Source organism: Mustela putorius, unplaced genomic scaffold (assembly GCF_011764305.1).
Source record: "Mustela putorius furo isolate JIRA1106 unplaced genomic scaffold, ASM1176430v1.1 tig00003845_pilon_pilon_pilon, whole genome shotgun sequence".
Classification (NCBI taxonomy): domain Eukaryota; kingdom Metazoa; phylum Chordata; class Mammalia; order Carnivora; family Mustelidae; genus Mustela; species Mustela putorius.
The window spans coordinates 11,748,301-11,763,728 of NW_025421998.1; the positions used below are offsets into that span (position 1 = coordinate 11,748,301).

General features: G+C 53.2%; 1 protein-coding gene across 1 annotated transcript in view; it reads right to left on the reverse strand.

Annotated features, from left to right (window-relative positions):
* ABCA13 (ATP binding cassette subfamily A member 13) overlaps positions 1–15,428 on the reverse strand; it is a 320,465-nt gene that overhangs the window by 79,329 nt on the left and 225,708 nt on the right. Inside the window, exons 50-52 of the mRNA XM_045089507.1 lie at positions 3,812–3,866; positions 1,849–2,026; positions 106–221 (exon numbers count right to left, since the gene is read on the reverse strand). Of these exons, the coding sequence (XP_044945442.1) occupies positions 106–221; positions 1,849–2,026; positions 3,812–3,866 (349 nt within the window). The remainder of the gene's footprint in view (positions 1–105; positions 222–1,848; positions 2,027–3,811; positions 3,867–15,428) is intronic.

The window sequence follows — 15,428 nt, forward strand, 5'->3', positions numbered from 1 at the left end:
GAAAAAATCATGCAGCCAGCGGCAGGTTCAAAGCCATCCCGGGGGGGGGGGGTTCTCTTCCGGAAAACAAACCGTAATTCTGCAGCCGTGTTTCTCATCACATACCCGAAAAGCACCAGCAGGAGGGCCGTGGCTGCCAAGTTCTCTCGGAAAGTAAACGCTGTTAACTGGAAGGCGACGATGATGGTGACACACAGGCTCACGGAAACCAAGTAGAAGACCTGGGGGACAAGGAACAGGGGATGGCATCCCACATCCACTTCGGCTAGTTTGCAGATGAAACACAGGCAGCAGTGGAGGCCCAGCTCTGCCTGGGCTGTGCCCCTGTCCCCCACGCATCCGCTGAACCGCCAGACCTCAGAATGGGACTGGGTCTGAAGACGCACCTCTAAAGGGGTCAAGGAGGGTAAGCGAGGTCGCCAGAGCAGCCCTGATTCAACAGGCCCGGCATCCTTGTGATAAGAGGACAGCAGGACACAGACACGCGCGAGGACACGGGGAGACACGCCAGCCACACGCCCAGGGCAGAGGCCTGGGGAGGAAGTGGTTCCACCACGCCAGGATCTGGGATATCCAGTCCCCTGGCACTGGGAGGGATAGACGTCAGCGGTTCAAGCTGCCCGTCTGCCATGTGTCCTGAGGGGAAACCACGCTGACCACCGTTCCCCACCTTCCCATCGTCCAGGAGACGAGGCCTCTGGGCACACCTGTACTCAAGGACAGGCTCCTCACCTGCCTTCTGACCCTCGCTGGGTGCCCTCCCCAGGGCTCCCACACCCCCGCCACCCTCCCCCTGGGGTCTCTCTCGGAGCCCCTCCTCATGTAGACTCCATGGGAGCCCTTTCCTGAACCCCTGGTTTAAGTCCTGCTTCCTCTTGTGAGAATACAAGTTCCAGGGGCAGAGAACGTCTCCGCCTTGCTCCCTGTTTTAGTCCCTGCACCGCGGACACACCTTGCCCCGAGCAGACCCTCAAACCTTTCTCTTAAATGAGTGGTCATCCAGAAATGATTGGACGAAGATGAAAACACGGTCAACCAGGAAAGAGATAATCCTCCCCTCCCCCCCTCATAACCTCAGGCAGGAATCACAGGGATGAAAGGATCATAAAGTCTGGACTGCTAAAAAAAGGGAGACTGGCTGGGGCCTGGGAGACTCTGGGTCCCCCCTACCTGGGGGTCCTAGAAACCGGCCCCCACCTCTTACTATCTTGAAGCCCCCTTTTTCCCTCCCCAGGGCAAGCTGGGTCCCTACACCATAACACAGAAGGTGTGGCGGCGCAGGACACCGACGTACTGATGAGGACAGACGATTGCTTTCCTACAATGCGACAACTCAAAGCAGCCACGGAAGTAGCCGTTGAACTTGATCCCTGTTAAATGTCTACAAGTGCAGGGAATAGAGGCCACTGCTATTGTCCTCCGAAAACAGAAGACTATAGCCCGCAGGGCGTCCCCTGGAAAGCGGCACCCCTGCAGAACAGGCCAGGCTGCGGTCACCCTGGAGGGGGCCGGCAGGTCAGCTAGGAGGGCCTTCACCCTCTCCCGTCCCACCCCTGTGAACAGTGTAGTTAATGTGATCACCGTGTCACCTTCCCGAGGAGAAACTCTGCATGTCTGGGCAGGTCCCTGAGCTCCCAGAGCTCCAGGGAGGGCATGGCTGTCCATCCTTTGTCTTACAAAGTCAACCTTAATGATAGACGGAGACTCAGCCAGACCAGTTCTTAGCAGTGAAGTGATACCTTCTCCTGTGGACAGCAGGAGGCGCCGCTTCCTACACGCACACACGCACGCTCACACACACAGATTGGCGGCACGCAGGCCCCCGGGATGTCGTCTCTCCAGGCCTACCATGTCATACAGGAAGTTGGTGAGCCAGTACGTCCTGTAGCCCAGGCCGCTGAGGTGCTGCAGCCTCTTGGCTCCGATCACCCTGTCCCTCACCACGGAGCTCGCGATGGATGCAGACAGGATGGAGAACCCCAGCACGATGCAGAGCGCAACGCCACACTGGCGGATGCTCTCCAGGCTGCGGGCAAGACAGAACAGTGCGTCAGGTGGCGCACGAAGGACACAGATCTTCTTTCCCTCGGGAACAACCGGCGACAAGGAGAAGAGCCGAGGAAACCCCTGTGGGGAGCCGATGATGGGCAGGACATGCTGACAAGTCTGTCCTAAATGCCATTGGCGACTTTTCCGGCATGGATTAGCTCTGCCAGCTTCTAGAAACTTCTCCAAGGTTTACTCTTGACCACTGAGCCCGACTCCCCAGTTAAAATGAAAGACATCTTCAGCGTGGGGTCCATAGCAAGCTGCGGCCTCCACCCACATCCGGACCCCTACCCCTGTGGGGACCCCTGTGACATGGGACCCCCGCCCACATCCAGGCCCCACCCATGTCGGGACCCCTGTCGGGACTTGGAAGGGGCATAGCTGCAGCTCCGCAGGTGGCTGGCTCATCTCTGAATTTCCTCTCTCCAAATACCGGAATGATTTCGTACCAGGGGGAGGTGCACCAGTAATTGTAATGACACACACTGTGCACCTTCCTGGTCACATCTTCATCAGAACACTACCCCATTACCCCTCCTTAGCAGTGCCCAGTGCACACACAGCATCTCAGCTGGCCCATGGAGAGAAGGGGCTCATCACCAACTGTCCACTGCCTGGCACCCTCTTTTCGTCAGTGAGCCCACGGCCAGAGCTGTGGGCGGTGTCAGAGACCGCTAAAGGGGGAAGCTGAGAATGAGTGCAGGGAGGGGAGGCAACACCACCTCGTGCTTCCTGCCTCCCTGACACCTCTGGGAGAGGACACCTGTCGACCAGATCTGCATCTCCAGCTCAGTTTGGTAGGTCCTGGGGGGGGTCAAGTTATACACAGATTTTCTACTGTGCAGAGGGTCAGCGCCCCAACACAGTTGTTCAAGGGTGCACTGCACTAATTCTGCCTACTATCGATGTCTGACCAAAGCTTAGTCATCAGTGCACAGGAAAGGGAGGTGGGAAAAGGAGGAGACAGGCAGAAGTGCCCTCCACCTTCCGTGGGCTGTTGGTGGGGTGAGTGACTCTTGATCCCAGGGTTGTGAGTTCAAGCCCCACATGGAGTACAGAGATTGCTTTTAAAAATTGTCTAGGGACACCTGGGTGGCTCAGTTGGCTAAGCAACTGCCTTCAGCTCAGGTCATGACCTTGGAGTCCCAGGACTGGGTCCTGCCTCCTGCTTCCTACTCAGCAGGGAGTCTGATCCTCCCTCCTCTCCCTTCTCATGCTCTCTTTCTCTCTCATTCTCTCTCTCAAACAAACAAACAAAATTAAATAAAAAATTCTCTAGGGGCACCTGGGTGGCTCAGTCAGTTAAGCATCTGCCTTCAGCTCAGGTCAGGACTTTAGGGTACTGGAATCGAGCCCCACATCGGGCTCTAAGCTCAGTATGGAGTCAGCTTGAGATGCTCTCTCCCTCTGCCCCTTCCCCCATCCATGCTTATGCACGTGCACACTCTCTCTCGCTCTCTCTCTCTTTCTCTCTTAATAAATAAAATCTTCAAAGAAGACTGTGTCCCCAGAAAGCATCTGGAAGACACGGGGTCCCTGAGCTCCAGGGAGATCATGCCTGTAGAACAAGTTTACTTAGAAACACAGTGGAGCCTGTGACGGGCTCAGTGAAGACGCATTCTGCAATCACCCAGTCTTCACACTTGGTAAAGAAACACCCAAACCGGGGCAAAGGAAGAAGGTGATCCCAAGCCCCCCTAAACAACCCAAAGACTCTGTCCCATCAACAGGGCCGTCCTCACCCAGAGGTCCTTCAACTCACATCTTGTCCTCGTTCAGCAAGGCCCCTCCGTACGGCTGGCTGTACAGCGTTATTCCTGCGGAAGACAAATGCTGGACGTGAGCCCCCGAGCCCTCTCCTGGCACGGCAGGTGGACGCACAGTGCCCACACAGCGGCTTTGGGCTGCTCTGTCCAGGCCCGCAGGTGCCAAGAAGGGCACACGCCACCATTCTTCTCTACTGGCTTGTGCAGGCACCTGGCAGGCTTGTGACAGGAACAGCCGGGAGGTCTCACACGTGCCTGGAGGGGCAGGTGCTGGTCTGACCTTTTATGATCTGATCCTCAGAAACATCCCTGGGCATAAGTCTGTCATTAGCCATGTTTTGCAGGGAGACACAGACTCAGCAAGACGACAAAATGGTATGCGAGGGGATCATTGGATGCAACGCGGGGCAAAACGCAAACACCCCCTCTCGCCAAAGCCAAGTCTAGGCCTATAGGAGAGTGAACCATCTCGATGGTCCAGCCTGGTGTGCGGAGCTGCCTGTCTGCATTCACTCTGCTTGCCTCTCGGGGGCTTGGCCTCCACGTAGGACATCAGCCAGTATGGAGAAATCGCCGCCAACTTATCGATTATAATGGTTTTGTCACAAAGGCGGTGCATGACCTCACATGGCATGCCGTCCCCCCAACCTCACCCCAGCCAAGGCTGGTCCACACTGCACCATGGACTCCATAACCCCGAGCAAACGACAGCTAGTTTCAGGTTATCGCCAGACGTCAGACCGGCGGCGCGGCCCTCTCGGATGGGCTATTGCAGAGCTAAGTGTGTGGCCGCAGGGGAGCACATCCTAGCCCCACGCCACGGGCCACTCTTGCGTTCCCCTTCCGCTTCCACTCACTTAGTGCAGCCTGCCACCTGTGGTTTGCATTCTCTTACGAAGTCATATTAAATTTTTACCGAAGCGCCGCGGGCTACGAGTGAATATAAATAAAGGAAGAGGCACGGACCCAGAACAGAGCGGAGTCCTCCAAATCTCGTCCTGCCCTGAGAGCCTTGTCGCTCAGCCTTGCACCAGCTGCTCCCCTCTCTCGCTCTGCCAGCCTCTCCCCTTCCATCCTGGGCTCCGCCACTCCCTGATGCAAGTTCCCTCCCAGTGGAAAGGACAGGGGAAGCCATTGGTTCAGCAACCCCACTGTCCAGTTTTCCAGAACAATTTGTTTGGCTTTAAATTAATATTGTCCTGATGTTCTGCCGCGGGCTCCCGCCATGTGTGCGGAAAGCCGGCCGGCTGCTTCCCTAGACCCTGGGCAAGATTATACATTTGTCCTGAGCCGAGTTGCACGGTCCTGACCCTCTGCCTGTCTGGACCAGTAACCCCCACCTGTTTTTCTCCCATCCTTCTTTCTTCCCTTGAGCTTGATCTCTACCCCTCCACCCCCGTCCCTCCAGCACACGCCAGCTCTCACTCTTCCTGGGCAGAAGAGTCGTGGGGCAGCTTCTTGGGCAGCCCGGCATGTGACCTGCAGCCACCAGCTCTGTCGGGGGCTGTGCAGAAGCTCACAGACTGTCGAGGGAGCTTGCAGAACCGCGGGATCCTGCAGGAATGCGTCAAGTGTCCCGCTGGGATCTGGAAACAGCCGAAGTGTAGGTGCAGTGCTGTGCGTGGCTCCTGGCTGATCAGGGCAATGAGAACTTTCCAGATGAGAAAACGTCCAGGACGTGTGGGGAGCAGACGAGGGCTCAGGAACTGGATTCTTTTAGGAAAGTGGATGCATCTTGGAATTGTCTAACCTGTGTGTGTGTGTGTGCACGCGCGCGTGTGTGTGCACACGTACGTGCAAGCACACACACGTACACACATGGGGCAAGAGGCAGTGTGCAGATGCTTTCTGACAGCTGAAGGAAGGCGATGGAGCCCAGGACACAGACTCAGGCTGTCTGGGAAGGTAAAGTTGGTCGAAGGAGTCAAGTTCAAAAAACAAAGGCTATCACCTGACTTGAGGGTTGGAGCGTCAGGCCTGCTGAGCTCTGGGACTTCATGGAAAGAGGATGTGGGAGTGTGGGTTTCCCCCGGATCAGGTGGCTGGCAGCCCCACTAACTGTAAGCATAGGGCTTTCTGGTCTCGTGAGGCATGCTGGTGCACCCTCGAGCCAGGTGGGTCACTACACCCAACTGGTCAGAATTGGGGGTGGCCTGGGCTCCTGGGACTGTCACTAGCTTGGAAGTGAGGGTGCGGCCCTGTGGGGTCTGCATATCCTCCAGACAGCGCCAGGACTGAGCTGGGATCACAAAACTGGGGTGAAGCAGGATTCCCTCTGGAGCTGGATTTTCCTCCTCCTCTGAGAGTCCCGAGCTCTCTGTACCCTGCAGTTTCAAGAGCTCCCTGGGTCTCCTCAGGCCTCCCTGAGGGTCCCAGGTGTTTCTTATGCACCTGACAGGAGCGTCAAATCCCAAACAGAACCTGGGCTCACTCAGCCTGCTCCTACGCTTCCCACCACCTGCTTGGAAGGACCATTCATGTCCCCGTCATCTTCCGAGTCATCAGACTCAAACCTACATCAGCCTCCCTCCCCTTCGTCCCCTCCACACACATCCAAGAAGAGGTCAGGCTCTGCTGCTTCCCACCACCTCCATGCCCTAGTGCCAGACCCCATCCCGCACACCACACCCTGCCCCGGACAAGGGGGACATGCCTGTCTCTCAGCTCGCCTCTCCTCAGTATCCCCAAACCCCTCCAGTCCTTCCAGAGAACTCCCGCAGAGAAACAGAAAGAAACACAGAGCCCATATTTTTCACCCGGATATAAGACGCCTGTAGGACGACGTCCAAACTCTCATGTCATCCGATGGCCCCACTGTTGCCCCTGGAAAACCAGGTCACTACTGTGTCTCTCTTCTCCCCCTGGGGGCCTGCCCTGCCTCTTCCTATACAGACATCCCCGCCTTAACATGATTCCACTTAGCACTTTTTGAGTTCACAGTACAAGTACTGTGCACAAGTACAGGTACTAAGTACAAAGGGATACACGTGCAGTAGCGACTGTACTTGGAATTCTGAACGGCGTCTCTTCCCGGGCTGGTGACATGCGCCACGTCCTCTCCCGGGATGCTGGGGGCAGCTCGCTACCCGGGAGGTGCATGGTCCCACGGGTGGACAGCCGATGCCCCGACCGCCCTCCTGAGCCCACACGGCCTCTCTGTTTCTCACCCTCAGTACCGCATCCAGTCACTCATAGCAGACAGTCGGCGCTTTATTACAGAATCAGCTTTGTACCCAAGGGTTTTGCCCGGTGTCGGCTCATGAAGTGTTCTGAGCACGCATATCATAGGCTGGGCTAAGCTCGGTGTTCGGGAGGCTGCTGTGTTCAGTGCATTTTTGATTTACGATATTTCCAAGTAAAGATGGGTTTATCAAAACAAAAGCCTGTCGTACGTCGAGGAAGATCCTTGCTTCTTTGTCCAGCCCACTCCCTCCTCACGGCTGCTCGGTGATGATGTCCTTTTCCGAACACCATGAAGGGAAGGGAAAGACGGTCCTCGGGTCCTGAGCCCTTACAGACTAGTGAGCAGAGGCCAGGTGCCAGTATCCCGGTGTCGGTGAGGAGCCACGTATGGTCACGTGTTGTCTGTGGTGCAGGACGTCAGGCACGTGCGCAAATTCCTACAGAGCAGCTCTGTCTCATCCATGCGAGCTCCCCCATCTGCAGAAGCCAGATCTCAAGAGCAGACACCGAGAAAGCCTCCCACATCTGGCAGCCTGTAGCTAGGGTTCCAGACTCCCAGCGGCAGGTGCCACCCCTCTGCGTTTTTCTGACTCGGTCACCAGATGATGACTTCCATGATACAGAAGGTGGCATAATGCTGCGTGACTATCTTTGTTAGTCAGCCGGTAGCATTCAGGAACTGGGGCAAACGGGACCCTGTGAAGAGTTCCAGCTTGGACACACCCGGGTCTTCCAGAAGCCACAACAGCAGTGCAGAATGGTGACAACTGTCCTGAGCCGGTGACACGGGCAGGACACGGGCAGGACCCACACTTGCAGGGTACCAGGCCTGTGGGTATCTTCAACTCACCTGCCAGCACACAAGGCAGCAAGAACCCTCCCTCCACACGTGACACGGTGGTGGCAAAAACACGCAAGCACAACCGTGAGCATCTCCCTAGAGCAGCAGGGAGAGGAGATGACGCACGGCACAGAACCGGCCGCCAGAGAGAAGCAGCCGCACCAGCCATCCCGCTCTTTTTTTGGCTCTGGGGTCTGCCTACACTGGGTGTGAGAAGGACAAAGCTGGTGAACCCCACCAAGTACCGCGGCTGGCCCTCCCCTCCCGGGGCCTCCGTGCCTCCATATCTCGGGGGGACACAGCTCTCCATCCAGGGCTGACTTTCAAGACTCCTCCGATTTACATATTCTACACACAGTAAATATTTAAATACATTCTTTGGAAGAAGCCTGCATGCTCCGTGGCTGTCTCCTGGGCTGGTGGGGGGGTCCTCATGGCCCTGGAGGGCAGCCCTCCAGCTCAGGGCTCAAGGCTGCAGAAGGGTCCTGGGTCTCTGCTTAAAAGGCCACCATCCCACCAGATCTTGATGGCTGTGGTGAAAGTGACAAATGCTCTTTGAAGAATAAGATATGGAGAAAGGCAGGGCCGTACAGCACAGTGCTTAAGAAGGAAGCCATCGGATAAGCAGGAAAACCCTTCCACCTGCATTCAGAGTCTCGAGTCCCACTGGGCATTTACCACCGGATTTGGTCAGCCGGCCTCGCATCAGCGTCAGAGCTGCATCAACAACATCCTGATCGTGCTCTGCTCTGAGCAAGAGAAATCTGGGCTCCAGACGACAATGACGACGTCTCCTCCGGGTTTTGTAGCGATTTGATGTGCCCTTTCAACAGGCTCCCCCCGTCGGGCCCCTGCAGATGGGTGCAGACAGGCAGCCTCTCCCCTCGCACCTGCAGAGCTCCCGTTCCCCAGTGGGACTCAGTCCACTCACGGGAGGACACAGAGGAGGCGGCACCAAGAAGGGAGTGGGTGGGGAAGGACCCCGGGGAAGGACTGGGCGCCGATGACAACACGCGGTGCCCAGTGCTGGGCTGGCAGGCAGCCCCTTGACCTGAAAGCAGACAAGAGGCAGGCAGGGGCTCACCAGGAACCCTGGCGCGGGCTGCTGCTAGGGTTACCAAAGCTGCCCAAGCTGCTCATTTCCACACTGCAATTTGCTATCCCTACGTTCCCTAGAAGCAGCTCTGCAGGAATGAACATATGTATGTCAACATCCAAATGACACCTCCCTACACAGGTGCTGAGATTTTGTATTTTGCAAGAAGGGGTGGGGGAACTGAGAGTCAGCGCCGTGCGGGCCTGTTTTCTCAACAGTGACAGAGCGACAGGAGAAAGCACAGAGGAGACGACCCTCTTCTTCCCTGGGAGCCCCGAGTTTCCCTCGACCCTCCGAGGAGAGGCGGCAGGGAGAGCACGGGAGTCCACACGCGACCTCACACCCTTCGCATTCCTGCCGGCTGCTCCTTAAAAGAGGAACTTCAGAAATCACAGCTCCTGGCACAGATGCACGGAGACGGAGGGGGCACACGACCCTTCTCACAGATCGGCGCCCTGCCACGTGCTTGTCCTGGGACAGCCCTCAACTTAGAGACGGGGCAGCGGCAAGGGGTGGTGGGGCGGGAAACACGGGGAGGGAAACCGAGGCACAGGGAAGTTCTGTCGACTTCTCTAGGGCCGAACGCAGCAGAGTGAGACCACAACCCTGACTTTCTGGATCCCAGTTTATCCTTTTTTTGTCAAACAATCAAAATAATGTATAGCCTTTGACGTCCTCTCTGTGAAAACCACATTCTTGCAATGCACAATCTCCGTAACTGGGCTGTTAGTCCCTTTGTACTGTGTGTGCTCAGAACTGTATTTAGGTGACAACGGCATTGTGAGGGCATCTGGGGCTGACAATGTTAGCAAGGGGTCCAGGTCCCTCCCGGGAGCCGCTGCGGTTTCAGCCCTCGAGGAAAGGAAGGGGCTCTGGGGCGGCAATGTCACAGGTCTTCAGAAATGATGTTTCAACATGCAAATTCTGCATACACTTGAATGATCTTTGTTTGATTACTCTCCTCATTTATATTCTGGCTTTTCTAAGGATTGGCCCACAGCAATGTATAAATGTGTAACATTAGCTCCTCATCTACTATTCTCATCATGGTTTCCAGACTCTGTATATCTGTCATTTGTAAAAATGCACATCTGTGCTTTTGTCTGATCTCCATTATGATAGAAGATACTTAACTTGTCTCTGATCCAACAGTCATTTTTGGGTCCATTCCTCTTATAAAATGTACATCTCTGCAAGTATCAAGGCCCAGATGTGTGTAGGCATCTCCACCAAATGAACAGACCTGCCTCCGTCTACGCACCAACCATTGTTTTCTTTTGATTAATTCACTGTGAGTCATCGGTGTGATCCGAAGGACGAAAATGTTCTTTTGGTCCAATAGAGTATTAAGAGAAATCTATGAACTTTTCAAGAGGTATACCAATGGCTTTCTTTCTGTCTTCCTCTCTTCTTTTTTAAGTTTTTGCATTTTTAAAGATTAATTTATTCATTTGGAGAGAGAAAGAGCACGTGCACACTCGGGCAGGCAGCACAGGCCGAGGGAGAAAGAGAGAAGATCTCCAGCAGACTCTGGGCTGAGCATGGAGCCCTACGTGGGGCTCAATCCCACGACCCTGAGACCACGACCTAAGCTGAAAGCAAGAGTCGGACGCTCAATGGACTGCTCCACCCAGATGCCCCTCTGTTTCCCTCCTCATATTCTCTCCTGGATTAAAGACTGTTTTCCCCGCAGTGTTAAGGATATTAGTCTTATTGAATAATAGACGTCAACTGTAAAAAGCTTTGAAAGAAAGAGTCAAAATAAGTCCTAATCTAATTCAAAACCAACCAGAGGTAATCATTGTTTGCACTTTGATATCAATTACTTCAAAATGTCCAAGGTCTTCTCGGCACATGCATGTCATTATTGAATTATGCTTCACTTTCTTTATCTTCTACCGCATCAATCATTCTTGACCTTCAACTAATGTTTCCGTCACACACGTGCAAACGTTCACATCCATATGTTTCCCTAGGACCAATGTTCATCAAGTTCTTTTATTCATTCTGTGGATTCAATATGGTTGTGATCTTATTTTTGATTAACCTCTCAAGTGACATCCTTGGGTATTCTTTTTTATTAGGATATGTCTATGGTGGGTTTCTGAGACACATCCAACATAAGTCATCTCTATGGCTTGTTTAATTGATGGCAACATCTTCATTTGGGACCAAATTTGGGGTGTAATTTTTTTTCTTTCCATATTCTGTAGGCAGTGTTCCCTGACCCACCAGCTTGTGATGTTGTGATTAAAAAGTCAGAGACCAGATGCTGGTTCCTCCAAGCTGGAGGAGATCCAACCCTGCCAGGTCCTGTCCCTCACGAGGACCTGGATATCACACAGCAGCAAGCACAGAAGCTGACAGGTAGGGGACAGGATGTGAGGAAGAGTGTGGCGTGTGGCAGTGAACTTCCTGGTGTCCTTCGTGCCTCTCACAACCCCAGATGAGCCACTGCAGAAGCCTGCAGGATGGGGACTGCCGAGAGCAAGGGACCCTGGGAGTCACCCCTGTATTCCTCACACTACCACCAAGGAAAGTGGATGAAGGGATATACCAAACACTCTGTAAATAAACCAAAATGGAAAAGCTGTCCAAGTCAATGACAGGAGAGCACACGGGAGTCACTCACAGGAGAACAAGAAAAGAACCAGAGGAAACAAAACAGGTAATGAAGTACCAGACTTGAGATCACTGGTGCCTGAAGCCCATCGATCGCAAATACACCAGTCAAAAGGCGAAGACTGATAGAGTGTACGCACCAACCGTCTGAGGCCTCAAAATACAGGAATCGAGAACCAATACAGCTGAGCGGAGAAACGGATAAATCCACAATTATACTGGGGCATTTCAATCCTTCATGAGACAATGGTCCCGTCGGACAGAAAACCAGTGAAGACAGAGAGGAAGTGAGCCTTACAACCAAAGGACAGAGCCTGACTGACATATATGGAGTGGTGCTACCAAGGGCAGCCAGAGACACATTTTTTTTTTAAGATTTTATTTATTTATTTGACAGACAGCGAGAGAGGGAACACAAGCCAGGGCAGAGGGAGAGGGAGAAGCAGGCTTCCTGCTGAGCAGGGAGCCTGACATGGGACTTGATCCCAGGACCCCGGGATCATGAGCTGAGCAGAAGGCAGACGTTGAACCACTGAGTCATCCAGGCGCCCCCAAAGACATGTTTTTAATCATCCATGGAAGCTGCACCCACACAGACCACGCACAGACCACAAAACAAGCCCCCATCAAATAGAAGATGGTGAAGATAGCAAAATGCATGCTCTGACCAAAGACAACAGGTGAATCTCAAAACCTAGAATTTGCACAACACGCTTCAAAATCATGCCTGCATCAAAGGGGACATCTCAAGGCAAATTTTCCAGAGTCAGAAGTTGGTCTTATTTGTATTACTTTCAAAGTAATCTGTTCTTGATACTTATAGCTTTGTTTAAAAAAAAAAAAAAAACAGAAAACAACAACAAAAAAACATTTTTTTCTTTATCCTTGAATTTTTGAGAATTCAGCAGAATTGCTCATCGATGATGGCTATTTCCATAACTCCCGGCTCCCAGCTCAGGAAGGTTGCCTGGGAACTGCCGAGAGCAGTCTAACTCTCACAGTGGCCCAGATTTGTTTGTTCTTGCTGCTACTTTCCTTCCGACATCATGGCTTTGTTTCCTTAGTCACTGTTCGTCCGCTTTCCTGCTCCACCTAATTCCTCTGGCTCTTCTGTTGTCAGTTTTTATATCATCTTTTCCTCTGGGTTCTTAGGGGATATTTTGTGCTTATCCTTTTAATCAAAAATTCTGAGTAAGGGAGAGAGCTGCAATCAATAAGGTGATTCTCTGTATCTAGCGAAAATGTGTATTACCAGCCCCTTTCTCACTGAAAGGGGCTTCAGCCAGCTCCTTTCTCACTGAAATGTATCTGACACTGAACATTGCGTACACTGAAAGCATAGGATGTGCAGATCCACTGCATTTTTATACTGTGATGGGATCGCCATGTAGCAGGTCCCAGCCAGCTTCCGCTTACCCCACTCTGAACCTCAGCCTGGCCTTTCCCACTGCTCTGTCTTCGGTTCCCAGAGTTCACACATTTCCCTGTACTTGCGTGAGTGTGAACTCACAACATGTTGTGACTCCAAGGTGTGGGGCAGCTCTGGGACCACACTGGATGTGACGGCTGGCGCATCCCTTGGTTGCTGTTCCTCCGAGATCCCTCACTGAGATCCCATCTCAGTGCTCAGACCCTCACTCCCAGAGTGTCCCCTACGCTTCACCCCAGTGCTCCCAAGTCTCTCCAGACCCCTAAAGCAGAGGAGGGAGCCCGACATAGGACTCCATCCCAGGACTCTGAGATCATGACCTGAGCCGAAGGCAGACGCCCAACCAACTGAGCCACCCAGGGGCTCCCACTCATTCTTTTTCTTAAGACACTTTATGGACTATGAGTGATGGACATATAAAAAGCAGCAGATACAGGAGCCTGGGTGGCCCACTCGTTAAGTGTCTGCCTTTGGCTCAGGTTGTGGTCCCAGGGTCCTGGGATTGAGGACCATGGGGCTCCCTGCTCGGCGGGAAGCCTGCTTCTCCTTCTCCCTCTCCCACTCCCCCTGCTTGTGCTCCTTCTCTCTTGTGTGTCTCTCTCTCTGTCAAATAAATGAATAAAATCTTTTTTAAAAAGCGGCAGATATTTAATGTACACAACCTGATGAGTTCAGAGCTAAGTATACACCTGTGAAGCCACCACCACCGTCATTTCCATAAGCACACCCTTTGCTCCCCAGACATTTCCTCCTACCCTATCCGAATCTCGGTGTCTCTCTACCTACCTACCTTGTCTTTATTTTTGTGATAATAAAGCAATCTAAGATCTACTCTTTTAGCAAATTTTTAAGAACACAATTCAGTACTTTAAACTCTAGGCTATAGGCCGCACATTACATCTCTAACACTCATTACCTGTATAACTGAAACTTCATACCCTTTGACCAGCCTCTCCCCATTTCTTCCTCCCCAGTGACCCTTGGTATCTGCCATCCCACTCCTCTCTGCTCCTGTGACTGTAGCCCTCTTAGATCTCCCGGACAAGTGGGATCCTGTAGTTTTTGTTCTTCTGTGTCTAGCTCAATTCACGGAAACAATCAAACAAAATGAAAAGATAACCTATGTGATGGGAGAAGATATTTGCAAACCAAATATATAGAAAGTTGATATCCAAAATATATAAGGAACTCCTGTAACTCAGTATCAAAACAATAACCTGAATTAAAAAAATGGGCAGGGGACCTGAATGGACATTTTTTTTTTCTTAAGATATGTTTATTTAGGGCGCCTGGGTGGCTCAGTGGGTAAAGCTATTGCCTTCGGCTCAGGTCCTGGGATCGAGTCCCGCATCGGGCTCTCTGCTCAGCAGGGAGCCTGCTTCTCCCTCTCCGTCAGCCCCTCCCCACCAAATATTCACGCTCTCTTTCTTGCTCTATCTGAAATAAATGAATAAAATATTTTTAAAAAGAATGCACAAGGTTGAGCAGAAAACGGTATAGAAAGAGGGACAGACCATGTTGACAGAGACAAGCAGGTACACAGGATGACAGGTGTACGGGGTTGGCGCACAGAGGGGCGGACGCACAGAGGAGCTGCGGTCATAGTGACCGGGAACACCTGAGGTGGGGATCTAGGGGAGGTTCCGGGGAGACCCCCAGGGGTGGGCCGGGCAGGTGGAGAGAAGCTGAGGAGCCACCGGGCCAGACGTGGGAGGACCCGTAGGTCACGGGGGAGGGTTTGTTTTTTATTATTAGTGATGATTAGTATGACGAAGCCAGAGGGATGTGTGATCTGAGGAACATGTTCCATGGGTGACTGTGGACACTTCCAGAGACCCAAGACGTGGGCCGGGGGCCAGGGGAGCACAGGGGGTGCCCCCAAGACCTCAGTCCTGGCACCAGGGTAAGAGCAGGCGGTGCCTTGGGCCAGGGAAGTATGTTGGTGAAAAGACAGACATTGCACTTCATGTGCAGAAGGGACAAGATTTGCTGCTAACCATGGGACGTGCATGGAAAGGCACGGTTACGATTTGGGATTGGGCCTCTCCACCGACCCCATCTCCCCTGGAATCCTGAGAAGTATTACATGGCAAGTATCCCAACTCCTCGCAAGTATCCCAACTCCCAATAGGAAATGCGGGAAGGAATAAAGCCACAGATGTGCCCTCCACGCCGTGGTCTTCTCCTCTATGGACAAACTCCCATGGCCGCACCTGCATCCCCCAGGCCTCGGGGAGCACCAGCAGACCACCCGTCCCAGCACCCAAGTGTGTCCCAGCCATCTGCACAGTCACGGAGCAGGACACCAGTGCAGGAGGAAGGAGTCTACCTGGAGAATTCACTGTGCAAACCGCATCTGCTCTTGGTAAGCCAGCGCCGGCCTCCCGGGACTGAGAAGACGACTCCATTTAAATGGATTATACCACACACCTGCGTTACGTT